Source organism: Osmerus mordax, chromosome 17 (assembly GCF_038355195.1).
Source record: "Osmerus mordax isolate fOsmMor3 chromosome 17, fOsmMor3.pri, whole genome shotgun sequence".
NCBI classification, from domain to species: domain Eukaryota; kingdom Metazoa; phylum Chordata; class Actinopteri; order Osmeriformes; family Osmeridae; genus Osmerus; species Osmerus mordax.
The window spans coordinates 14,250,390-14,276,319 of NC_090066.1; the positions used below are offsets into that span (position 1 = coordinate 14,250,390).

The window sequence follows — 25,930 nt, forward strand, 5'->3', positions numbered from 1 at the left end:
CAGATGCGCTTTGCAGATTTGTATTTATTTGGTCTTGAAACAAACAAGGTTGTGCATCCAGTATAGCGGTCCGCAAAATACGACTTCCCCCGTCACCCCCTCCTCTCCTCAAACACACAGGTGAACAAGTTAAATAACATAACTTCCTCCGCCCCCCACCAGGTGCCCTAATTACCGCGACCTGGCTCTTACAACATGTCTTGTTTGCTCTCATGACGGCACTTTGCCATATGTGTTGTGGATGTAGTCTATGACGGCAGAGGTGCTGGCCAGGGAGTTGAAGACCTTCCTCTCTGGTTGAGAGCTCACCCGCTCTAGCATGTAGATGAGGTGGTGGTGGAAGCAGGTGAAGGGTGTTCCCTGTTTTAAGGCCACATCCACCCAGTCCCACACACACTCCAGGGGAGTCTCCTCGTACCCTGCGAACATGGCTGGGTTGGCCAAAAGCCCTCGTGCAGCCATCACACCTGCAGGACAAAAGACACAGGGTGGGTGAGGGAGAGATCAGTGGCATGAGACCATTAGAGAACTTTGTTACTGTGCATATGTACTAGTACAGAACCAGTAAAATGTAGTTAGCCTCTAAGCAGAAGTACAAATAGTAATGCCATATCAACAGGTATAAAGTGAGAACAAATTATAATGGCAATAGGTTAAATGGAACATGGACATCAAGGTTTTACACCTGCATGTTCTACACATTTGTGTGCATGCATAAAACCTGACAAATGAAAAACGGTGAGGCAATCATACTGTAGTAGTTATGTTATATTAACACGAGTAGTGGCTGACATTTCATGAGTCGATTAGTAACAGTAGGACTTTAAAGGTCAAGACCATAATCATGATTCAGCTCGTCCTCGAGACAGTCGCTAACACACTGACCGTCGACACCAGTGAGCTTGTGGGTGGACTCCACATCCCTGAGGTACTTGATGTCTCCGTTGGCGATGACGGGAACAGACACGCTGTCTTTGATGGTTCTGATGGCTTCGTAATGGACCGGCTGGTGGCGTTCGTCTGATGTTCGACCGTGAACCGTGATCCAGGACACGCCGGCCGCCTCTGCCTTCTGACACAGATCCACTGTCTGCCTTAGGTCCTTATGGATTCTGTAGGGGAGAGGAGACAGATTGTGCTTACAGCAGTGGGATTTGTATGTATATATTAGGTAAATGGCCTGTCAAGCAAAGGCCTATGAATAATGTGATTGGGTTTGATTGTTGTAAATTAACTTTTAAATTAAACTTCAACAGACAAAGACCGTTACCTTATTTTGATGGAGGCTGTGTAGTTAGGATTGTCCACTTGATTTCTGACGTGGTGAACCATGTCCTTGACAAGTTCAGGTTTGTTTATCAAGCAAGCCCCATAACCCTCTGCCATGGCCCACCTGAAAGCAACAACAACAAAAGACCTGCTTTAAACAATGAAGATTTTTCACGTCTTGTATTTAGATTACATTTTTTTAAATATTTGAAACCTATCTTCGTATGAAATGTAATGTGAAATAGGACATCTGTCATGTGCACCTCTGGGGACAGCCACAATTGAGATCCACTCCGTCAGAGAAGGGTGCTACCGCACAGGCTGCATCCGCCAACGTTTGGGCGTCGCTGGCAGCAAACTGCACAATCAGTGGGCGGTCGGCTGGTAAGAGAATAAGGGGGAAGGTAGATTTGGGAGAATAAAGCTGACTTGTGTAGTTAGGTAAGAAGCGACACATCGTGTAACATTGCTTATTTTGCAGTAGCCTACTGCAACTTAACGTTTAATTTACATTCACTTGTTGTAAATTCACTGTCTCTGGCCTTGATGGATCTCAGGAAGTCCGCAGAAACTATCATTGGAGTGAAGCAAATGTCACAGTCATATTTCCTCACCAGAGACCTGAATGCCAACCTGTAAATTACAAGAGGTACACATTTTTACATCCACTACCTTAGCAAGTTTAACAAAATGGCATGACTGACAGCATTTACAGCACTTACTTTGAATACCGGACCATTGGAGCACATATTTTTAGGACTTTGCCTTTTTCAAACAAGTCCATCACATTGGTATTCGTCATTTTGTATATATATATTTTGTATCACGATTAAAAAAAATAGTGGGTCACGCATGCAGTATTAGCTAGTTGATACATTTAAGACAGTGAAACTGATAAATCTACAAACATCAACATGCGGCAGAAATGCTTGGGGGCGGTACTTCGTGACGAGTTTTACTTGCGACTTTCAGCTGTAGATTTTTTAAACATTTTTTACTTTAATTATTTTTTCTTAAAGGTGTTGCAATTTTTTCTTTGAACAATAGTCCGAATGCTTCTAGTGAACACAACATAAAAAATAATTACATTTGTGAAACCAAATATGTGTTTTGTCGATTGAATATGTCGTCATGGTATGTGATGAAGTGGCAATCATGGAGGAGAGTGAGGAAGCTTTCACAAATTCACTGCTAAAAGATGGTAATGTTACAATACTACGCTTTATGCTTGGTGTCGTTGTATTAGGACAATATCGATAACAATGTGTGTATATAGTTTGCAATGTATACAGACCCTTACATTACATATAATAATGCACTTACGCAATAAACCACCCGAGGCTTGCTAACATCAAGTGCAGGCATCTGTGGGCCACAGTAGTTGGCAAATTTAAAATGAGTGTTACGGTTCAGTTACCTGTAAACATTACTGTGGTTATCCACGACCTTGGCTGACAAACGTGTGCGTGAAAAAGGATAAAGGTCATAATTTTTTTTCTTTTCAGAATGCTATTCAGACTTTGTGACTGAGGACTTTGACGTGAAAACGTACACAGCTCAGGCTATTCATCATGCTGTCATCGCTGAACAGCTGGCCAAGTTGGCACAGGGAATCAGCCAGCTAGACAAGGAACTCCACAGCCAGGTAGCTGCACAATAAGCGACCCCATCGAATTATATATGGTATTGTTACGATACACATTATGTACAACATCTAATAAAATGTGTTTCCCCTCAGCATTACTGTACAAACTTTATTCCTTGTGACAGGTGGTCGCCAGACATGAAGACTTACTTTCTCAAGCAACTGGGATTGAGTCTCTTGAAGGTAACACAGTTTTCTCTAACCGTTTAGATTCTACCTGATACCTCATTGTTTTTCTGTCCTTCCAAAGTCGGGGTGGTATGTTCAGGGCCGGTCCTTCCGATAGGAGACATAGGCAGCCGCTTAGGGCGGCATGAAGAGGGGTCCGGCAATTTCCCAAGTGCATACATTAATTAACCCGCCCGCACTACCAACAGGGGATGCCAACCGCACCAAGTCATGTGTCTGTGTTGTGGTGGGGGGGGGGGGGGGGGGGGGGGGGGGGTTGGGGTTGGGGGGGGGGTTTGCTTTTGATAAATCTTGCCTAGGGCGCCAAATGTGCTAGGACCGGCACTTGGTATGTTTTGAATACATGTGCTGTGAAACTGTACTAGCTGTCAGACAAATATCCTTGCCTATTCACATATTGGCCATGTGGGGGTGGTATACTATTCAATTTGATCCTTCCCCAATCCCCTGATACACTCAAAGCCAAAATGGTGCATAGATTTCAAGAGGATATTATTTGTCCAAAACGATAATAGTCTTGGACATAACGGCTCCCATACAAAAATACATAAATTAGTGCAGAAACAGACAGAAAATGAAGTGCATGCCTTAAGCGCTTTGTTTGTCTTGCTGTGTCTCAGGTGTCCTCCAGATGATGCAGACCAGGATAGCTGCATTACAGGGAGCTGTGGACAGGTAGGTCCAAACCCCAGACATCACTATGGATCCAGATCCATTCAATCAAAACCCCCAAAACACATTCAAACTCCCTTTTTAAATCCTTAGGTTGTGGGGGGGATCTTAAATATTGGGAAAGTTATAATTATCATGATTAAGATTGAAACAATGCAATATCCAGTGCATGCTTTCAGGTCAGACCAAGGGGCCGAGGTCTGGGAGCTGTCACCATCAGCCCTAAATCTGACATAATAATTTTTCTGCTGTAGGATAAGGACTAAGATTGTGGACCCTTACAACAAGATTGTCGCCAGGACGGCCCAGCTGGCCAGATTACAGGTACAATTTGTCTTCTCCATTTTGACAAAGCGTGGCTCAAAAACCTACCATGAAGCAAATTACAATGGTTCCCAGTTGCCCCTGCCCGGAAGCGGGTCACCGGGGCCCCACCCCCCTGGAGCCAGGCCCGGGGGTGGGGCTCGATGGCGAGCTCCTGGTGGCCTGGCCTTTTCCCATGGGGCCCGGCTGGGCACAGCCCGAAGAGACAACGTGGGACCCCCTTGCAGGGGGATCACCATCTGCAGGAGGGGTCATGGGGGTCGGGTGCAGTGTGAGACGGGCGGCGGCCGAAGGCGGGGACCTTGGCGGTCCGATCCTCGGCTGCAGAAGCTAGCTCTAGGGACATGGAACGTCACCTCGCTGGCGGGAAAGGAGCCTGAGCTGTTGCGCGAGGTAGAGAGGTTCCGGCTAGATATAGTCGGCCTCGCCTCAACGCACAGCATCGGCTCCGGAACCAGTCTCCTTGAGAGGGGCTGGACTCTCTTCCACTCTGGAGTTGCCCTCGGTGAGAGGCGTCGAGCTGGGATGGTAATACTTGTTTCCCCTCAGTTTGGCGCCTGTACATTGGGGTTCACCCCGGTGGACGAGAGGGTAACCTCCCTCCGCCTTCGGGTGGGGGGACGGGTCCTCACTGTTGTTTGTGCTTACGCACCAAACGGCAGCGCAGAGTACCCACCCTTTTTGGAGTCTCTGGGAGGGGTGCTGGAAAGCGCTCCTCCCGGAGATTCCCTCGTCCTCCTGGGGGACTTCAATACTCATGTGGGCAATGACAGTGAGACCTGGAGGGGCGTGATTGGGATTGTTGGACTTCTGTGCTACACAGGGCTTGTCCATAACGAACACCATGTTTAAGCATAAAGGTGTCCATATGTGCACTTGGCACCAGGACACTCGAGGTCTCAGTTCGATGATAGACTTTGTAGTCGTGTTGTCGGATCTGAGGCAGAATGTCTTGGACACTCGGGTGAGGAGAGGGGTGGAGCTGTCAACTGATCACCACCTGGTGGTCGGCAACCCTCGGACCCGGTGGTGGACGCTGAAGGTGAGGGATGCCGTCAAGCTCAAGAAGGAGGCCTATTGGACTTTATTGGTTGGTAGGACTCCAGAGGCAGCTGATGTGTACCGGCAGGCCAAGCGGAAGGCGGCTTTGGCGGTCAAAAACCCGGGCGTGGGAGGAGTTCGGCGAGGCCATGGAGAATGACTTCCGAACGGCTTCGAAAAGGTTCTGGACCACCATCCGGCGACTCAGGAGGGGGAAGCAGTGCACTGTCAACACTGTATATGGTGGGGATGGTGTGCTGCTGACCTCGACGGGGGACGTCCTGGATCGGTGGAAGGAATACTTTGACCTCCTTAATTCCACCAACATGCTTTCCGACGTGGAGGCAGAGTCTGGGAACATCGGGGGGGGTCCCTTCTATCTCTGGGGCTGAGGTCGCCGAGGTGGTTAAAAAGCTCTGCGGTGGCAGGGCCCCTGGGGTGGATGAGGTCCGCCCGGAGTTCCTTAAGGCTCTGGATGTTGTAGGGCTGTCTTAGTTGACACGACTTTGCAACATCGCGTGGACATTGGGGCCAGTGCCTCTGGACTGGCAGACCGGGGTGGTGGGTCCCCTCTTTAAAAAGGGGGACCGGAGGGTGTGCTCCAACTTTAGGGGGATAACACTCCTCAGCCTCCCTGGGAAAGTCTATTCAGGGGTTCTGGAGAGGAGGGTCCGTCGGATTGTCGAACCTCGAATTCGGGAGGAGCAATGTGGTTTTCGTCCTGGCTGTGGAACTGTGGACCCTCGGCAGGGTCCTGGAGGGTGCATGGGAGTTCGCCCAACTAGTCTACACATGTTTTGTAGATTTGGAAAAGGCGTTCAACAGTGTCCCTAGGGGGCTCATGTGGGGGGTGCTCCGGGAGTACGTGGTACTGGATTCCCTGATCGGGGCTGTTCGGCCCCTGTACGACCGGTGCCAGAGTTTGGTCCGCATTGCTGGTAGTAAGTCGAACTTGTTCCCGGTGAGGGTTTGACTCCGCCAGGGCTGCCCTTTGTCACCGATTCTGTTCATAACTTATATGGACAGAATTTCTAGGGGCAGCCAGGGCATTGAGGGGGTCCGGTTTGGTGACCTCAGGATCGGGTCGCTGCTTTTTGCAGATGATGTGGTCCTGTTGGCTTCATCGGGCTGTGACCTTCAGCTCTCACTGAAGCGGTTCGCAACCGAATGCGAAGCGGCTGAGATGGGAATCAGCACCTCCAAATCTGAGGCCATGGTTATCGACCGGAAAAGGGTGGAGTGCAATTTTTCTCTCTCTCCTCCCTCAGATTCTCCTTATATCCCTTTCTGCTCTCTTTCTTGAGTCCAAACTCTGATGTGGGTGTGTGTTGAAGTCTGATTGTTATCCTTCCTGTGAACCTGACCCTCCCTGGACTCGCTCTGTCCTGTGCTCTCGGTCTGAGGTGTTTGAGTTGAGACTGAGATATGAGACTGAGTCACTGCTGGATGCCACAAGGGTACCCCCCGCCCTTGCGCGCACCTGTCTTCTCCAATGTTGTCCTCATTCACATCATGGCAGCCCATGATGTCACCCTCGGATACAGCAATCAGTTTGACACACGCAGGCACAGGGGACAAACACATATCCTCTCCAGCTCACACACACACACCCACAGTGGACTAGATGCACCTCAAGCTTTCAGCTGCATCACCACCCCTTTCTCCTGCTTCTCCTCCTCTTTTCCCCAAAACAAAACACCGGTGACCTCTGTCTGTCCTTGCTCTCCGAGCATTGTGCTGACACTCGCGCTGCCCGCTGCCGTTATTGCTGCTGAGACACCTCATCGTCCCTGTCAATCAAATGGATAAAAAGTCGACCCTTCCAGGAGGGGGGAGCTAAAAGTTTGACCACTTACGTACCCTTTGTCTTACTTTTTGCTGGTCTGTCACTTTCTGTAACGACAGCTCCTGTCTCTGGCCTGTAGGTCGCGTGTGACCTGCTGCGGAGAATAATCCGGATTCTGTACCTGAGCAAGAGGCTCCAGGGGCAGCTCCAGGGGGGCAGCAGGGAGATCACCAAGGCTGCCCAGAGCCTCAACGAGTTGGGTGAGTTGGGGACCAACACTCTGGGGCTTTGTAGTTTTTTGGGGGGGAGGGGGCAGGAGGGGGCCACTGAGGCTGTAGGAGCCAGATGTTTGGGCTTGGGGGCTCTGGAGGGTTTGGCTGGCACATGAGGTTTGTAACCCCCTTCCTAGAGGTGGTGTGTTGGTCGAAGGCTGGGGGACCTGGAAACTGTACTGTACATTGACAATCTCATGTGTACCCAGGGCTGTATCTACCATTGAGGACACAGAGGTCCAGAACTCATCATAAAATAATTGCTTGATAATAATTATTTGGTGCTGAAAACATAACCGACCTCAAGTGACTGCTTGCTTGAGTTGACCAATGAACTTGGCTGGGGGGGGGGCTTTGCAATCCACTGTGCTGGACTCAGAGACATAGTTAAGAATTTTTTTTATTTTGCGCTCAAATTAATACCCAAAAATATTGCGGATTTATTATGGAAGTCCATATCTAGACGCAAATCAAACCTAGCCTAGGTCTGGGCCTTGTGGGCAGAGAAGGCAACTTAATCACACCATTTTACTAGTCGTGTGCCTGTAGTTCATTGTCATGATTCATCCCCACCCAGTCTGAAAAATAGATCCAGTGCGTGTTCGCACTTTGTTAAAAAGTGGCCGTCCATCATGAGTAGGGATGGGTATCGAGAACCGGTGAATCGATTCCTTGGAATCGTTAGCAAAATTCCTTAGCGATTCTGTTAACGATTCTCTGTGCCGTTGCGCATGCGCAAACTTTTATAGTTTATTCAGACAGACTGCAGCAAACATGGCAACTAAGAAGAAGCGTTCTAAAGTTTGGTTGTATTTCACACGACAAAATGACAACAACGCCACTTGTAACGCGTGTAAAAAGTATATTTCGTCGAAGGGAGGAAATACTACAAATATGAAGAAGCATTTGAACACAGCATGGAATGAAGTTACTGGAACGTCATGTGTTCGATGCATGCAGCAGCGCAGCTTACGTTTGCGGTTCATCTCTAACTATCTAAGGTAGAGCTAAACAGCTCAAAAGTGATCACAACCATTACTGTGTGAAGCAATTTGCCTTTATTGTGTGTAGTCGATCTAGTTATCTTCTGTCCCGTCGTTTGAAGCATACGTTTTAGCTCCGGCATTCGTCTCCCATTAGTATTGATCTTATTGATCATTTCACGTTATCGGGGCGGCGTGTGTTACGTCGTGTGTTATCAGCAAACGTTCGCGTGTGTCCCATTATTAAACTGAGCATATCGATTTTTAATCCATTATTAAACTTAACTTAATTTTAATTGTTTAACCTTTTAATAGTCCTGTTAAATGTGCCTGAAAACGCCTAAACAACATACCCAAACTACATTGAAAGCTGTTGTTGAACCATTTGGAGTACATGCATGTAAATGGTCTCTTTTGAAAGGTGACACTGAAGTTATTTACCCTGTTTTTAGGACCCCTGTAAGTCCTACTGGTGTTGAGTAATAGAAGCTTGAACACAAGGAAACTGAATGTTTCTATGTCCGACAAGATTTTGTTTTGAAAACAGAGGCCTGAAGAGGCTTAGAGGTGGTAGGTATTAGCTCATTTCAGAGCCAGTCAAAGCCAGTTTGAGAAATTTGTTTAGAACGACTGTGTGTGTGGGGGGGGTGCAGGACGCACAGACCTAGTTGGCTGTAGAGGGGAGAATCAATAAGAGAATCGATAAGGAATCGAATCGATAAGCACGAATTGATAAGGAGTCGGTGTCATTCAAATCTTATCAATAAGCATCCCTAATAATGAGTAAACGTTTTGTGATCAAATTTCAGTTGTGGTGGTTGTTGTCGATGGACTTTACCCAGAATTGAACATTTGGATGTTATTTATCAACTCCCGTGACAGTCACACTAGTTTGACAATGGCGGAAGCGTGACACACTCTATGACTCAAGTTGAGAACAAGAACAAGTTGAAACTCTTGACAGCCAAATGCGGAGCGTTATGTAAACGATGTGTGTGTGTGTCCTGCAAGCTACAGAGTAACAGTAGGACTCTTGTGTACTCCGCTTAACTAGAAAGCGCTGTGTTTCCCAGAACGAGCCTTTTTGCATACTGTTCTGTCATTCAGACAGTCACATGGTCACACGTGTCTTTTGTTAATTCTACTGGTATGCTTTTAGGTCGTGGCGGCCAATCATGTGGACCGTGTTAAGAAAGAAGGGAGGAAGGAAGGAAGGAAGGAGGGAACATGATGATGATGATGATGAAAAGAGGGAGAGAGAAAAGAGAAGGCAGGGGAAAGACAGAGAGAGACACAGATGGACAGTGCGTGACAGAAAGAAAAATAAGAGGAGAGTAAGTGGAATTATGTTTTTTCAAACATTACTCACATCAGAGCAAGCACGGTCCTCTCTTTCACACCGAACAAGATCCAAGGGTTTTTCTACTCCCTTTGTGTTTGTGTGTGTGAGTTCGTGCAATCTCATTGCACTTTCAAATTGGGATGAACCAAAAAATTTGTTCGCGTTTACTGCTAATTTCGTTCAGTGTTGTGTTAGACACAGTATGGGGAAAGGGGAGATGTTATCTCTTTCTCACTCTTGTCCTCAGTCCTTCTCCACTTCTGTCCTTCATCTCACCACCTGCTCCCTTCTGTTGGTTAACTTTCTTTAATTCTCTTCCCATAAAAGTCTTTCTTTATTGCCTCCTCTCTCTACTTTCCCTCTGTACCATCCCTCTCTAACTCTCTCTTTCACTCTCCCTACTCCTCCACCCTCACTTCCTCTCTCTCTCTTTGGGGTTGTAAACCTTGCCCCTTGCCCAGGGTGCCAAATGTGCTAGGACCACCACTGCTCCCTCCCTCTCCTGTAAGCAGGCAGTAATGGCAGTGTGTGCTGCAGGCCTGCTTCTGAAGCCCCAGTCTAATACAATCACACCACAGCAGCAGCCTAATGCAATTTACAACGCCTTGCTTCTGTCAACCACCGGACCCCGCAAGCAGGGTAGGAACACTGTACAGGTGGACACACTCACTCACAAGCGCACACACACACACATGGGCGCGCACACACACACACACACACACACACACACACACACACACACACACACAGGTAGGGGGAAGGGCAGTTGAGAAGAAAGGAAGAGTGGATGGATGGAGGGAGCAGGGAGGATAGACATGGTGGAAAGGGCTGGTGAATGTAATGGCATGATTGAAGTGGAGGGTGTGTCCAGGGACAAGGCCAGTGGCATGCTGGTTTGTATGTGTATGTGTTTGCGTGTGTGTGTATGTTTCGGCCGAGGGCGGGGACACACTAGAGCCTGCAATTGTTGATGGGGGGAATCAAAGTCAGCTAAATGTCAAGTGGCGGGTCTGTAAGTGCTGCCAACACAAAACAGGAGTGAGGTGGGAAGGGGTGGAGGGGGAGGTGGGGGTGACAGAGGGATAGAGAAAGGCAAGTAACAGTGAGACAACGCTAGGGGGGAGAGGGGGGGGGATTGAGGAAAGGAGATGTTCCAGATGAGTAAATCGAAACGAGATTTACTGGCACACACTCTCTTTTCACTAGCCTTATTCCTTGGATGATAATAGTGTTTCAGCTCTCCATGTATCACTTACATGTCTGGGGACACTAGATAGCAGTCCTGACCAGAGCCACAAGTTGGTGTGTGTCATGGACTAGGATCAGATGTACTTCTCTTGTAGATTGTGTGGTCAATAGAATGAAGTAAGTAACCAGTGTTGTTGAGTCCCCTTCTCACAATGTCATTATTGTCGTCTTTGTCTCAGGCAATATTAGTTTCCTCCCCTCTACATTTACATTTAGTCATTTACCAGACGCTCTTATCCATAGCGACTTACAGTAAGTACAGGGACATTCCCCCGAGGCAAGTAGGGTGCATCCCCCCAAGGACACAACGTCATTTGGTTGGCATAGCCGGGAATCGAACTAGAAACCTTCTGATTACTAGCCCGATTCCCTCACCGCTCAGCCACCTGACTCCTAAGACTCTAAGGGAGCTACACTGTGACCTGTCAGAGATTTTCAGGAGATGAGGTGTCAATCTCAGTTCCCGGTCTCAGCTAGGTCCTGCCTGTCACTCTGCAGCTCTACAGCTTGAAAAAGCTGTAGTAAGAAATAGTGGAAAAGATAGCAGCGCGGTAGGCTACTGGAACATCCCTTCCTGGCAGGTTTGGTGTGGCTCTGGCCTTGGTGTGTTTTGTGACTTGGCTTCTGTAGAGCTGCCCCGGCCAGCCTGATAGGACACTTCAGAACACTCTAGAACTATCAGGACCTCAAAAGGTGTCAAAAGCGTTCTGCATATCGGGGACGGTTGGGGTGAAGGGTAGAAAAGAGGGGGAAGGAAAATGAGAGAGTGGAGGGCAAGGAATATTAAAGCATTTAGCGTGCCTGAGGTTGCTGGGTCACCGCACCGCTGGTTTTGGAAACGGTGTGATGATTTCAGATTCCTCAAAAGGGAGAAGAAATCCGACCGTGGACCAAAACATTAAACGCCGTGAAGGCCCTGCGCAGATTCTTTCAAAGGTCCCCCCCCCCCCCCCCCCCCCCCCCCCCACACACACACACACACACACACACATAGCTGGCATAGCGGTCTGATGATTCCTTTCGTGGTGCATCCGAGTCTGTGTGAGTTGTCGACTGTCAGTGAGGACAAATGACTCACATACTTCAGAGACAATGTCATTTCAGCTCATCCTCCTCCACTCACCTCTTCCATCTGCACATCCATGTACACATTTAGGCCCACCTTTTGTTGCGCGGGTCTACATGTAACTGTGAGTGTCTGTTTCCAGCCTAGTTAGCATATTCAGTAGCCTACAACACGTTCTGTGTAAATGTATATATATATTAAATGGTTCGGAAACTATCTGCTTTATTTCCGTGTTAGTCATTCACTTTCGCCTGACTTCTTGTGTCATCCCCACAGTGGAGCGACTGAACAGAGGGGGAGAGAGAGAGAGGCAACCTATATTAAACGCTTTGATGGAGCCTCAGTTGACTCCAGTCAGTTCTGTTTTAGTAGTTTCTGGAAAACCACCAATAACAGAGCCTTATCATCATCCCTTAGAATTCATACAAAGAAAGAAGCCTGATTGATTAGATCGGGAAGTTGATGAGTTGTCTGACAGAATTTTTTTTTTAATAAGCTGGGCAGTGGTTTTATTTGTTTTTTTCAGGACCAACCACAGGGCCTGCTTTTGACCTCTACAGAGGTTTTGGATGTTGGCCAACCAAACATTTTCCACAGGGGTTTATTTATTTATTTAAATATATATATATATTTTTTTTTTATCTAACCTTGCATGCTCTCTCTGCTGATATGGCACAAGGCCAGCTCCCACACACGGAGCAGAACTAGCCGTGTCACACTGCTTGTTCTTAAATGGCTTTTTTGGTTCGACATTGACAAGACGAAGATCACACACACTCGACCAGCACAAGGGCCTCTTTCGTTGGCAGTTAATACAAATGGCCAGTCCAGTGTCATGAAGCTATCGTTCAGATAATATGCATTGTGTGAGAATGCAATCTCTCCTCCCCTACTGCCTTTCTCATCTCTACGCTCCTCTCCCCCTCATGTCCTCCTCCAGCCCCCCCCCCACCCTCCTATCTCCGTCCTGCCCACCTGCCCTCCAAAACCCACTCTCCTCCTCTCTCCTCCCCTCAGTGTTGGTATTCAGTGTGTGAGACCATGATGACCACATCCCCCTGGAGGGGGCCAGGGTGACCTTCCAGTGTCAGCGTGGAGTGACTTTCCAGTGTCAGCGTGGAGTGATGTTGATGCATGGTCTGCCACAACCAAGCGCCCTTGGGGGTGATACATATAATGGTAGGGTTGGGGGGGCACGCAAGGGAGTAATGCTTTAGCACATGCACTTCCAATTTTACAATCGCACACTCTTAACACAGTCATGCTTGCATTGCATGCCCTCCCCACTACTGCCAGCCAAGGGCTTAAGAGGAGCAGTCACAGCCTCCACGCCCACCCCTCCTCCCTCAAGACCAACACCTCTACTGGTTGATAGCTATGCACTAGCCCCAGACGCTAGCAGTTGATAGGGAAACAGATTGGTTTGACATTGGAGCCTGAGGTGATTTTGAAGGAAATCAGGGTTGTTATTGAGCTTGGTTTTGCCCGGCCGGACACCAGATAGGTAGATGGTAGAACGGCAGCTGGGTTATCACAAGGCCACAGAGGGAGATGGGGAGGGATCCAGCTGGGGTCATCTCAGGCTGGATCCCACATCTCGATTCCATGCAGAAATCCCACGGCCACATCCTGTCCTGGCCACGCCATGATCAATTACCAGATAGGCGTTTGATTGAAAAGTGCTGGCCATGTGCTGGTTCTCCCCTGCCCATCCCTTGCTTGCTCTTTCTCTGTGGTGACACACAAAACAGGCAGACGGTGACAGGAAACGGAAAACAAAATTTCCCTATAAATATTTGTTCAGCTTTGCTGCCTCAATGTCTTCTGTGCCCAAGTGCCCGAGCTCATGAAGCAAAATGGAGTGCTTGAGTGTGTGACTGAGTACTCTTCGTCTTGTTTTTTACGTTATTTATTTCAAAATGGGACAAATATTTAGTCTTAAAGTATGAATGTATTTTTTTCCTATACTGTACATGAATGTACACATATAGTCTAATATATTACTTAAACAACGCCATGCAGTAAGTAGAGACATTAAACAGCATTTTTAAATGTCCTTGACCCCACTCCATCATATCACACAATAAATAATAATAAATTATCCCCCTCAGGGGGCTTTACATGTAATACACTTTCAGTTAAATTACGATGTCAGTGCAGTGGTTTCCCTTTTAAAATGAATTGCAACTTCAGTCATTGTGTTCTTGTGTTCCACACCATTATTGCCCCCCTCCCCCGACCTTGGCTCACCTTTACCGACTCTGCACCCTTCCTTTCCATCCCCAGACAATCGGACACTATGCACAATGAATCACAGACCCACAAACACAATCACTTTGTCACATCCAACAATGTGTCCACCTAGCTTCAGACCTTTTCTCTGATAAGATTTAGTCATAGTTTCTTCCACACAGTCCAAATTAATCCCTTATAGTTCGACTTAACAAATTGTCGAAGTTATTCCAAATGGTTTACTTATGCCATGTTATAGTTGTTCCAGATGGTTTCACGAATCCCACTTCATCTCAGTGGTTGAAAGTCATTTCAGCTAGAACATCTCATGCTAGTGAATTCATATGGTTTGGCATATTACATGTTCTCTAGGTTGTTCAATTTTGTCCATTTAACTTATTCCATATTGTCTCAATGCTGCTGTTCGGTTTCAACTTATTCCACATCCACGGAGGATAGACACTTCTGCCTGACCTCCGTTTCCTCAAAGGTGACCTTCTTGTTCCTCTTGGGGTCGATCCAGGAGTTATGGATCACCACGTTGTTAGGATTTGGGTCAGCCTCCACCACCGAAACCACCCTCTTCTTCATCTTGCTCTTCAGAACCTTCTGGAACTTCTGCCTGGTGAAGGCGTAGAGCAGCGGATGGAAGATTGTGGTCCCGTAGGCCATGACAAGGAATCCTAACCTCAGCTTGACAGTGAAGTCGCTGGGGCCAGCGCTCAGGATAACCGTGTTGAGCACCGTGATCGGTGTCCAGCACAGCAGAAAGGTGGAGATGATGAGGAGTGACATCCTAAAGACACGCTTCTGCCGTTCCCGCCGCTCCCGGTGGCGTTTCACCGCCCTCCGCAACGCGATGATCACAGACACTGATGTCCGCATACCCAGTGGCGTGTTCCCTCCGCCTCTGACCCCCGCGCTGCCCTGGGACGCGTCCGTAGACTCGGCCTGTGGCGCCGTGGTCAAGGAGATTGTTTTTTTCTTCTTGGGCTTTTTCTTGGGTGGATTGTGTTGGAAGCGTGTGCCTATGCGAATGTTCAGTGCTTGGAGGATTTTGTAGTATGTGACCAGCATGACCACAGCTGTGAAGAAGAATATGGGAATCTGGGCTAGCAAGTGGTAGTACAGTCCCTGTTCTGTGGTATACTCATTTTCAGGGAGCACAGTAGTCTGGTTAAAGCCATAGTCTGAGTCGGAATGGCTGAAGAATCCCACCTCCATGAAGGGCACCAGGAAACTGAGGAACGATAGAGTCCAAATGGAGCCCAAGAGGGCTGCTGCCCGGCCCATGGTCAGCACACGGTTTGCGGGGCGGACGGAGATGTCGTAGCGGTCCACGGTGATGGCCAGGACGTTGGCGGCGGTGGCGACACTGGCGAAGGAGACGCAGGCCTCGTGGAAGCAGTCAACCAAGGCCGCATCAACCCCCAAGGGGAGGAGTACCACCACGGTTGTCAGAGGGATGCACGCCACACACACCTGAAAAACAGAAAGACAGAAAGTTTGATTCAATCATGAAAACACCAGGACACTTGTAGACTCCTAGATCTACAGCTGTAATCCTACTAAATGATTGAAGATGAACTTCAGAGGGGAATATGGACTACAGAAGTCTCCATTATTGCCTCTTCCTAGGTTGAAGAAATCTAATTGTACAGAGGTTTTTGAGCGGGGTTAGTTGTAGGAGTCAGCTAGGTTTGGGCCACCCACCAGAACGTCAAGAACGTGGAGGTTCATGGTGACTATGTTGGAGACGGAGCTGACCAGGTTCTGTTTCATGCAGTAGAGAACCAGCACGGTGAGGTTGGAGCTCAGACCCAGGACAATCTCCAGCAGCAGGAACCCAGTCAGAGACACCTGGAGAAGGAGAAGAAGGAGCTGAAGGAGGAGGCAGAGAGATGGAAAGGGGACTGTTGACTGGCTTTACTGGGGATCAGATATTGCCCTCTCCAAGAAATTTGCCAGTGGATCGAATAATTTTCTTTGCGGCTTCTAAAATCTATGAAAAACAGGTTTATACTGGGAAATTGTATCACGATACAATTGTGACAGTTGTCTTTGTATTCTAAAAGATTTTGTCTTTCAGTGGAGTTGAAAGCAACTCCCTTGAACGACTCTAGTCACAAAATGTACCTGTCTGACTTTGAGCATGGATTTTATACCTTTAACTCTTGTGCTGCCTTCGGGTCACATGACCCAAAGGTTCACAACGAACCATCGTTGTGTTTACCCAATTTTACCCAATACAAAAACAAATAAAAAGTATTTTCTTTTAACCTTCGCGATGTGGGGGGTCTGAGACAGCCCGACGGTTAAAAGAAAATGCTTCACTTTGTTTTTGTATGCTGTAAAGTTGTCGCAATACGATGGTGGGTCACAATGACTGATGGGTCAGAATGACCCGAAGATAACACAAGGGTTAAACATCTGAACAATCTGAATTTGCCAGCAAAGTCACAATGTCTACCTGGAAACTGAGAGGGTAGGGCTCAACGGGTGGGGTCATTGAGTGGTCGGAGGGTTCCGCGATGTCAAGGACAGTCATGTTGCTCATGGTGGCTTCTGAGGTCAGCACAGGGGGGGTATGCATTATCCTGGGGAGAAAGGGGGAGAAACCAATCAGCATGGGCCTTGTCCAGTTTATGTATGACTACTTCTCTTTGGTTTATTTTCTCAATTTCTATTTTTGTGTGAGAGTAAACAAAAAGTCCCACAAAAGTTGTCCATTAATACTTCATAATACTAATAATTGCAGAAAGAGGGCCATTACACATCATTACAGTTGTTGGGAAGCCGGTGAAGGCAGACAGGGATGATTAACTGGCAGCTTGTTGTAGAGTGTTTTTCTGTCTTTATCTGTTTACGGGGAATGTCTAGGCTTATATTTCAGCAGTTTTCTTTTTTTGACCCATGAGTGTAATTGTTTTGTTGCTGCAGAAGCAAGGACTATGTTTGTTGTTGTGGTGTTCAATTCTCTGGACAGTGAAACTGAGTATACAGTATGTTGTGTCTAGAGGCCAATGTTGAGAACTGGCCTTGTGAAGTTAGAAGAAAACCCTTGTGAAGGGGTTTTCCCCTATAGATCAACATGAAAGTGAGGGTGATACACACACCACAGTTCATAAAGCCTACTCACCCCTCCCATGAATACTTTCTCCACCTCAGGAGTACATTAAGCACTTTAGAGGGATTTTCCTGGCTCTCAGTAGAAAATCACAGGATCCCACCATTGTTTTACTGCATGGTGCTTTCACTGCCCTTTTTCAACACAGCTGATCCAGCCAGTACAGGCTTTTTTGAGTGGGTTGTATGGTATATCTCCTATGGACTTTAATTGATGGATCAAGTCCAGAAGAGAGTGTCTCTCAGAGAGTGTTTATCTTTATTACAGCAGTAAGTGAAGGACTGGGTCCAACACAGCAAGTATAAATGGATCATGACCTTTTACATCCACAGAAACATGGCATTTCAGCGAGGAGAGAGCACTGCCGGTTCTGTAAGCGGTTGTACTCACTCACACACACGTCTTTGAGTGGGCGGAGAGGACGGGCATGTCAGTCCACGAGTTTCTCGAAATCAATGATTTCTTTCATCCACCCTTTTTTCTAGTCTGTCATTTGTATTTTTTCGAAACCATGGGCTCTGATGTCCTCCGCTCCTCATAAAGCTCCCAGTGCCAGAACAATTCCAGACTCAGGTTATCCTGTCTTTTAGAGTAGAAGGGGGGAGCACACCTCTCTTTCCTTCAGTCAGGCTGTACGGAAGGCTCAGTCTCTCAACTCGGTGTATAGACTATGCTCTCTGTATGTTTCGAATGTGGTCAGATGAATTGGTCCTTCAGTGTCTCCTCAAAGAGCTAGTTGAAGGTCCAGTATAATTCCGGTCCGGTTAATGGCCCTGATGTAGTTCATCTCAGATTCTATTGTATTCCACGGGAAGGAGGCCAGCTGACCTCGGGAGCACGCTCAGTTTGACCCAACCGAATGTTCAAAGGTCACAGACCAAACATTCTGCAGGGTTAAAATAAACAAACTCGAGGTAGGCGGACTGCCCAAATGTGGAACATCAGAGGAAGAATCAGGTTAAGAGGAGAGAGGTCAAGGGCCTTGACATCTTGGACTTTTTCTTTCACTTTTTCTTCTTTCCTTTATCACGCTGTAGAAGAGAGGGGGAATGACATAATGGTGACTGTCTGTGCGACTCCCTCTCCATCACTGTGTCCCCTTAATCCTGTACAACAAAGAGATGGGGAGAAGGAGGGAATTTTAAAGAAAGGAAAGTCTTGAATGAGTGACTGCAAGCCAAGTGTGCCACTTGAGATCCTAAGGCTACCTAATTGGTGGTCCCCATTATCCTCTATCTAAACAATCGGACTGTCAATCATCCACTTTGAACTCATCAAGAGGTTGGGGTTTTAAACAGTGGGTTTTCTCTGTTTCAGAGCTTTCATCAGCTGGTGTTAGATTTGTTTGCGTGTGTAATCAATTATTTTGCTATCTTTGTTGGGTGTCCCTACGGCATTTGTTTTGCAAATGAACGCTGTGCCTGTGTACTGGTCCTTTGTGCCACCATCTCTCTCTTTCTCTCTCTCACTCTCTTTTCTTTTCATCCTTTGTAATTTTTTCTTTTTCTTGTCATAGTTATAGCACAGCATGAGAGGGAGGTGGGAACTAATGCTGATGACACCAATCCATATGACAGAGCAGATGAGAGCATATGATCCAGAAATGATGATCTACAACTAACATTTTGCATAGCAAGACACACTGATCATTCAAAAGGCCCCTCAGTTATTTGGTGAATGCACAGGATGGCTGCATGTGTGTGTTCATTGATACAAAGTGTGTGTGTCTGATGTTGTGTGAACTCTGTGTGTGCATGCAACTCCCAAACTCATGAGTTGAAGACTCATGAGTTTGAGCAGCTCCTTCATTCTAGCACAAAATCATTCAAAGCCTCGATTACTTCAAATTGCGCCAAAGTCGGCAAGTGTTGAGGGGAGCAAAGTGCAAGGTGATCCCTGTGGAGGAGAACGTGTTGTATCAGCCCAGTTATCTCCCCGGTGACTGAATGCTATATCTGCTTCACACAGAACTCAAAGACAGGCACAAATGAGCCACTACAAATATCACCTCCACAGTTTGGAAAGCCTTGGCCATGTGTATAAGTTAGTCGCCAGCTATGTTCTGTTTTGCAGTGATGGATACTTGTTTTGTGTTCTGTGTATGCTCTGTAGCCTCCTCTGTCCGTGCAATTACTGTTGTCATTGTGGTTGTGTGGTTCGTGCAACAGTTTCAACTAACAATCTGACCACACTGGTCTTGTGTACACTATCAAAAGAAAAGGACAGTTGTCTTCCTAACATGATTTGAGACAATAGCTGTTATTCATGTCCATTTGGAATGACACGTCTGCAATTGTGCATTTGCGTCGAACCGGTACAGTTAAAAAGAGTGTGTGATATTTACCTCTCAGACAGCTAGTGGTCCTTCTAAGATCTCCTTGTCCTCCCCCCGCCCTTCAACTCTTAGTCTCCACAGACAAATTATACGTTAGGTCGACCGGAGACTCTTCGTCAGGTGTGACTCGGCAAACTGCAGGGCTGGGGACAGGAAGCTGAGGCTGTCTGTCTGAGGGGATGGAAAGAGGTGCAGAGCCTTAATCCCGTATCTCCACAATTGCTGTCGGTGGTTGGCCAGGATACGCTTTAGGGATCCAGGCTTGGAAGCACAAACACGCGCTCTCCTTCTCCTCTTCTCTGTTTTCTCCCTCTCTGCTGTGCCACTCTCTGTCTTGCCCTGGCTGTTAGGCTCCCCCTACCTCCCTCTCTCTTTATCTCGCTCGCTTGGTCTCTCTCCCTCTCTCTATCCCTCTCTCTCTGTCTACAAGCTGTAATAGCCCTTCCTACTCATCTTCCTCCTTTATATCCAGCAGTATGTCTTTGGCTCTCTTTTTCTCTGTCACTCTCTGGTCTCTGTTTCTCTGATCTGTTCCCTTAGCATCAGCTCTGGTTTTGCATGATGCTTTGCTCTCTCTGTCTGTCTCTCTTCCTGTTTCATTTAGGGATGCACCGAATCCAGGATTCGGTTTCGGATTCGGCCGAATATTGGGATTTTTGACGGGGTTCGGTTTCGGCCGAACCTTAGAATTTCTGTTTCGGCCGAACCCTACGTGCGCTACGCTGGTCGACATAATGACGCCGCCGTTGATTATGGGAAGGTGTTTACGTAGGTGGACCGTTCAATGCAGTAGGCTGAGAGAAAGTGAAATTGGAACTTGTGAGCAGAAAAAGTGTTGTTTGGCAGTGCTTTCAGTCAAAAGAAGGAGATTCAAATCGATCAACATGTTCAATATGCAATGCCGATTTGTCTCATGGTGGCAAGGACCCTAAACTATACACAACATCTCCGCTGTTAAAACATTTGCGTATGAAACATCCAAAAGAAATTCAAGAAAACTAAAAGGCAAATATTTTGGATATTAATTGGATCTTGAGATAGGGTAAACATAGGCACATGGTAATTGTCAAAAGTTTTCCCACTTGTCTTCCTGGCATAATGTTGCCTATTCTGTTTTTATTTTATTTTTTTACAGTATTAAAAAAAACACTGCTGTGGACGTTGTTTACTTCATTAATGTGTTTACTGTGTTAATGGACTGAGGATGGGAGTAGGATTCGGTATTCGGATTCGGACGAATCTTAACCAGTGGATTCGGTATTCGGCCGAACCCCAAAAATCTGGATTCGGTGCATCCCTAGTTTAATTTGACTATATATATAAAGATATATATATATTTTTTTATTGACTAGTATTTTCAGCTGCTGGTTCCTTTTGTAATACATGCGCCACCAATTATGATATCTCTCTCATCCTCTATCACTTTCTCAGTCTTTCTTTCTCTGTCCAACTGTCTCTTTTTCACACACTTTTTGCCATTCCCTATGTCAGTCTTTCTCTCACTTGCGCTTGTTCTCTCACACACAAACACTATCTCTACTCTTTGTCCCTCTTTCATGCTCGCTTTCTCGCTCATACTCCCTTCACAAGCTCTGTCTTACTCTATCCCCCTCTCCCTCCCCCTCCCCCTCCCAACACCTTTGTATTTGCGTTCCCCCAGAGAGCTTAGCACAGTAACCGTGGCGTTGGTAAGGGGAGCTCTTCTCTCGCGTTCGGGGAAACCAGGAGGACCTTTGGCCTATCCTCAGGTGTCAGTGTTTGCCGAGCCGCCCGATAGGATGGGGCACAGGGGCTTAATTGGCCCAAGCGAAAGGCAGGTATATCATCTGCCAGATTCTCCTGTCCCGGTAGCCACTCTGTTGTCACAGCCAACCCCCCTGGCATTGGCATGACAACGGTGGCGGCAGTTTTGCCAAAGTAGGGCAGCTGAGTTAGAAATTCTCAAGCACTATCAGTTCACTCAGGGTAACCGTGTAGGGAGAAGAAATACTCTTGACTCTTAACAGGCTCCACTAGGCTACAGGAATTTTCTAAATATGTTGGAGTGGTAGCATCTCTATAGGAAGTATAATGAACTCCCTCTTTCCACACCTCTCTTTTCACAAAAGAAGAGTAGGGAGAGGTTTGGGAAACAGAGAGAGAGAATACATTTACATTTATTCATTTAGCAAACGCTTTTATCCAAAGCGACTTCCAAGAGAGAGCTTTACAAAAGTGCATAGGTCACTGATCATAACAACGAGATAGCCTCGAACATTGCGAGCAGCCAAAACATGAAGCATACACTGTGAAAACAAAATAAGTGCCAAAGGGAAGAACCATAAGAGCATGCAGTTAAACAAGTTACAATTAAACAACATGAAACTCCAAAGTGCAGGTGTGGGAGTCAGGTGGCTGAGCGGTGAGGGAATCGGGCTAGTAATCCGAAGGTTGCCAGTTTGATTCCTGGTCATGCCAACTGACGCTGTGTCCTTGGGCAAGACACTTCACCCTACTTGCCTCGGGGGAATGTCCCTGTACTTACTGTAAGTCGCTCTGGATAAGAGCGTCTGCTAAATGACTAAATGTAAATGTAAGTGTACCTGTAGAAAACAATCAACAATAAAAAATATTTCACAGCGAGTAACCAACCAACCAACAAGAGCAAAAAGTCTCTCAATAAGAGTCATTGTGATCCTGGAGGAAACTAACATCAGCTCCAGCCAAGCATTCCTAAGTGCCGTTGTACTCCCGGAAGAAGTGCGTCTTGAGCCTTTTCTTGAAGGTGGGGAGACAGTCAGTGTCCCTGATGGAGGTGGGGAGTTGATTCCACCATTGGGGGCCAGACAGGAGAAGAGCTTGTGTTGGGACCGGGCGGTGGGACCACCAGACGTTTGTCAGAAGAAGACCCTAGGTGGCGGATGGGGGTGTAAGGCTGGAGGAGAGACTTGATGTAGTTGGGTGCAGTCCCGTTCACCGCTCGGAAGGTCAGTACCAGAGTCTTGAATCTGATACAGGCCGTGATGGGAAGCCAGTGGAGGGAGATGAGGAGCGGGGTAACATGGGAGCGTCCGGGTAGATTGAAGACCAGACGGGCCGCCGCGTTTTGAATCCTCTGGAGAGGGTGGGTTGCGCATGCTGGGAGACCGGCGAGCAGCGAGTTGCAGTAGTCCAACTTTGAGAGGACAAGTGCTTGGATTAGCAGCTGGGTGGAATGCTCAGACAGGTATCTCCTGATCTTCCGGATGTTGTAAAGGGTGAATCTACATGACCGGGAGGTCAGCAATGTGGGCTGTGAGGGAGAGTTCGTCATCCATGGTCACCCCGAGGTTCCTGGCAGACGATGAAGGGGTCACCGTCGCAGATCCCAGGGTGATTGAGAGATCGTGGGAGATGGAGGGCTTGGCCGGGATGATGAGAAGTTTTGGCGAGGTTCAGTTGGAAGTGGTGCTTGGTCAACCAGTCGGAGATGTCTGCGAGGCAGGCCTCAATCCTAGCTGAGATCCCGGATCAGTCGGGGGGAACGACAGGTACAGCTGCGTGTCGTCAGTGTAGCAGTGGTAGGAGAAGCCATGGGAGGTGATGATCTGTCCAAGCGAGCGGGGTCCTGACACTTTGCCTCCCCAGGAGACCTGGTAGGATCTTTCCGACAGGTAGGATGAGATCCAATGAAGTGCAGTGTCAGTGATGCCCATTTCAGAAAGTCTGGCGAGCAGGATCTGATGGTTAACCGTATCAAACGCTGCAGAAAGGTCCAGCAGAATGATGACGGATGACCTCAAAGCCGCTCTGGCAGACTGGAGGGCAGTGGTGACTGACAGGAGGGCAGTTTCTGTGGAGTGGCCAGTCTTGAAGCCCGATTGGTTGGGGTCAAGCAGGTTGTTCTGAGAGAGAAAGTTAGACAGTTGGTTAGAGACAGGGCGTTCAATTGTTTTAGAAAAGAAGGGTAGCAGTGATACTGGTCTGTAGTTCTGGAGGACGGCTGGGTTAAGGGAGGGTTTTTTGAGTAGAGGGCTAACTCTGGCCTGTTTGAAGGCAGAGGGGAAAGTGCTGGAAGTAAGAGAAGAGTTAAGGACATGGAGAAGAAAAGTTATGATGAAGGGAGAGATTGTTTGAAAGAGAGGGGAGGGGACTGGATCAAGGGGACAGGAGGTGGGACGATGAGAGAGAATGAGGTCAGAGATCTCTGCCTCGGACAGGGGAGAGAAAGAGTTTAGACATTTAGTAGGGTCAGTCATAGAGGGTGGGTGGGTAGGAAAGGTGGGTTCAGGGAACCGGCTGCTAATCTCAGCAACTTTTTTCTCAAAGAAGGAGGAGCAGTCATCTGCTGTCAGGGTGGGTGGGGGAGGGGGGTGGAGAAGGTGGAGAAAAGTTTGTGAGGGTTTGAGGCAGAGTTAATTTTGTTCAGGAAGTAGTGGGTTTTAGCATCAGTTATGCGGGCAGAGAAGGATTTGAGGAGGGAGTGATACTTATCAAGGTCCAGACCGTATTTGGAGTGAGCCACGGGCAGGAGGGAGAAGATTGCGCAGGCCTGGTTGACAGGGGACAGACTGTGTCGAGTGATGCAGTTAATGTGGATAACAGGGTGTTAATGGCAGTGTCGGTGGGGTGGGACATCAAGCTCGTCAATGGGAGGGAGGGATGATGGTACAATGGAGGAGAAATGGGAGGGGGATAGGGAGCGGAGGTTGCGGCGGAAAGTTACGAGGGGAGGGAGGTAGTCGGGGTTGGAGGGAGAGAGACAGAGAATTGGATGAAGGAGTGATCAGAAATGTGTAGTGGGGTTACAAAGGTTAAGTCAGTGATACAGTTACGTGTCAGGATGAGGTCGAGCTGCTTTCCTGCCTTGTGGGTCGCCGGTGTGTTCAGCAGCTTCAGGTCAAAGGAAGTCAGAAGAGACTTGAAGTCGACGGCCTGCGTTCCTTCGAGGTGGATGTTGAAGTCCCCAAGGAGTATCAGCAGTGTTCCATCATCCGGGAGGACGCTAAGGAGCATGTCCAGCTCCTCCACAAAGTCAGCTAGCGGCCCTGGTGGGCGATAGAGGACAACTAAAAATGCTTTGATAGGATCAGTTAGCATCACATAATGGTGTTCAAATGATTTGGCAGCAAAAGAGAGTGGGCTGGATGTGTATTTAATATGTGGGGAAAGAAGCAAACCTGTCCCACCACCTCGCTCGGATGAGCGAGGTGAGTGAGAGAATGAGTGGTTGACGGAGAGAGCAGCTGGAGTTGCAGCGTTCTCTGGGCGGATCCATGTCTCTGTCAGCGCAAGGGCGTGCAGAGAAGCATCAGAATCAGAATGGGATTTATTCACCATGAAAGTTTGCACAGACAAGGAATTTGCTTTGGCAGGAAGGTGCATACAATAAACATATAGGGACCTAAAATTTTAATATGTGGACTATCTATACTAAGGGTACATAAACTAGCAGTACTAAGTGGAATCAGAATTAAATAAAATATACAATAAAATAAAATATAAGTTGCCGTAATTTACAATATAAGAATACAAAAATACAAATCTTACAAAAAATACAAATGTACAAGATACCATTTTGTAATGCAGTGCAAAAAGCAGTGTGTTTTAAGCAGGAAGTCATTATAGTCAGTGTGGTCCCTTGGCCTTGTTGAAGAGGCCAACAGCGGAAGGGAAGAAACGGATGGACCGCAGCCTTCTGCATGGGATGCAAACGCCGGGATGAAGTCTGCCTTGTTCACAGCAGACTGGCAGTTCCAGAGCCCTATAGAAAGAGAGAGGGCAGGTGGAGAAGATATGGATAGGTAGCTAAGATTAGAAGTGGAACGTATATACTTTGTGACATATCTACGTCTACGTCTGCGAGTGGTGTAATGAGCGGGAATGCTGAAGAAACACATGCTAGCTATGAATATGTTCTAGGTAGGTTAAAATACAAATAGGGTGAGACTTATCAGAAGAAGTGATCCGCCTCGTAGGCCACTCCCACAGGTAGACTCCCTGTCTTTGTTCGACCGAGTCTTGGCACCGAGGCTGCCAGACGAGGCTGCCTCTGCAGTGCTAGCCACCTTAAATATGCTAAAGGAGCAGCTGACAATTGCCCTAATTATGCAAACAAATCCATGGTCTCACTCGGCGGCAAGTACCCTGAAACTCGATCTCTAGCTAGCTACCTATTGACCAATTAAGCTGCTATACCCTTACCCTCTGTCCTTGAGGCAAAGTTTTAGCTAAACACAAATGAATGAAACAAACTCTGGTTACTTACAGTCAGATGGCAGTCACGAAGTACAATCAGTGAGACACTATTCGCTCTGAATCTGATTACAGAAGTCAGAGCTATTTAACCAAATTCTACAATGGCCCTAATTATGCAAACAAAGCCAGGGTCTCACTTAGGGTTGGCAACTTCCTCAGCCCCAAATGAGGGACACTTTCTTC

General features: G+C 47.5%; 3 protein-coding genes across 4 annotated transcripts in view; 1 reads left to right on the forward strand and 2 right to left on the reverse strand.

Annotated features, from left to right (window-relative positions):
* Positions 1-6: 6 nt before the first annotated feature.
* Positions 7-2,183, reverse strand: dus4l (dihydrouridine synthase 4-like (S. cerevisiae)). Its single transcript, XM_067255054.1, has 6 exons — positions 1,992-2,183; positions 1,781-1,902; positions 1,533-1,650; positions 1,271-1,393; positions 886-1,112; positions 7-467 (listed from the first exon to the last, which is right to left on the reverse strand). Exons 1-6 carry the CDS (start codon positions 2,069-2,071, stop codon positions 211-213), a joined length of 927 nt encoding a protein of 308 aa, XP_067111155.1. The 5' UTR covers positions 2,072-2,183; the 3' UTR covers positions 7-210.
* A 238-nt stretch (positions 2,184-2,421) lies between these two features.
* Positions 2,422-25,930, forward strand: part of cog5 (component of oligomeric golgi complex 5) — a 122,951-nt gene continuing 99,442 nt past the window's right edge. For both annotated transcript variants that reach the window (XM_067255049.1, XM_067255051.1), the window contains exons 1-6: positions 2,422-2,470; positions 2,775-2,914; positions 3,040-3,097; positions 3,724-3,778; positions 4,030-4,099; positions 7,066-7,186. In XM_067255049.1, the coding sequence (XP_067111150.1) occupies positions 2,425-2,470; positions 2,775-2,914; positions 3,040-3,097; positions 3,724-3,778; positions 4,030-4,099; positions 7,066-7,186 (490 nt within the window). In that variant the 5' untranslated portion in view covers positions 2,422-2,424. The remainder of the gene's footprint in view (positions 2,471-2,774; positions 2,915-3,039; positions 3,098-3,723; positions 3,779-4,029; positions 4,100-7,065; positions 7,187-25,930) is intronic.
* LOC136960309 (G-protein coupled receptor 22-like) lies at positions 14,505-16,662 on the reverse strand. The gene is made up of 3 exons (XM_067254750.1): positions 16,540-16,662; positions 15,783-15,929; positions 14,505-15,551 (listed from the first exon to the last, which is right to left on the reverse strand). The coding sequence occupies exons 1-3, from the start codon at positions 16,660-16,662 to the stop codon at positions 14,505-14,507; spliced, it is 1,317 nt and encodes a 438-aa protein (XP_067110851.1).

Excerpts from the sequence above, each read along its gene's own strand:
- dus4l (XM_067255054.1), bottom strand. The coding sequence starts at position 2,071 with ATGACGAATACCAATGTGATGGACTTGTTTGAAAAAGGCAAAGTCCTA. Across the intron at positions 1,903-1,991 it reads CCAATGGTCCGGTATTCAAA|GTTGGCATTCAGGTCTCTGG; the intron begins GTAAGTGCTGTA and ends TGTAATTTACAG. Across the intron at positions 1,394-1,532 it reads AATTGTGGCTGTCCCCAGAG|GTGGGCCATGGCAGAGGGTT; the intron begins GTGCACATGACA and ends TGTTGCTTTCAG.
- LOC136960309 (XM_067254750.1), bottom strand. The coding sequence starts at position 16,662 with ATGCATACCCCCCCTGTGCTGACCTCAGAAGCCACCATGAGCAACATG. Across the intron at positions 15,930-16,539 it reads CCTACCCTCTCAGTTTCCAG|GTGTCTCTGACTGGGTTCCT; the intron begins GTAGACATTGTG and ends CTCCTTCTCCAG. Across the intron at positions 15,552-15,782 it reads TCCACGTTCTTGACGTTCTG|GTGTGTGTGGCGTGCATCCC; the intron begins GTGGGTGGCCCA and ends TCTGTTTTTCAG.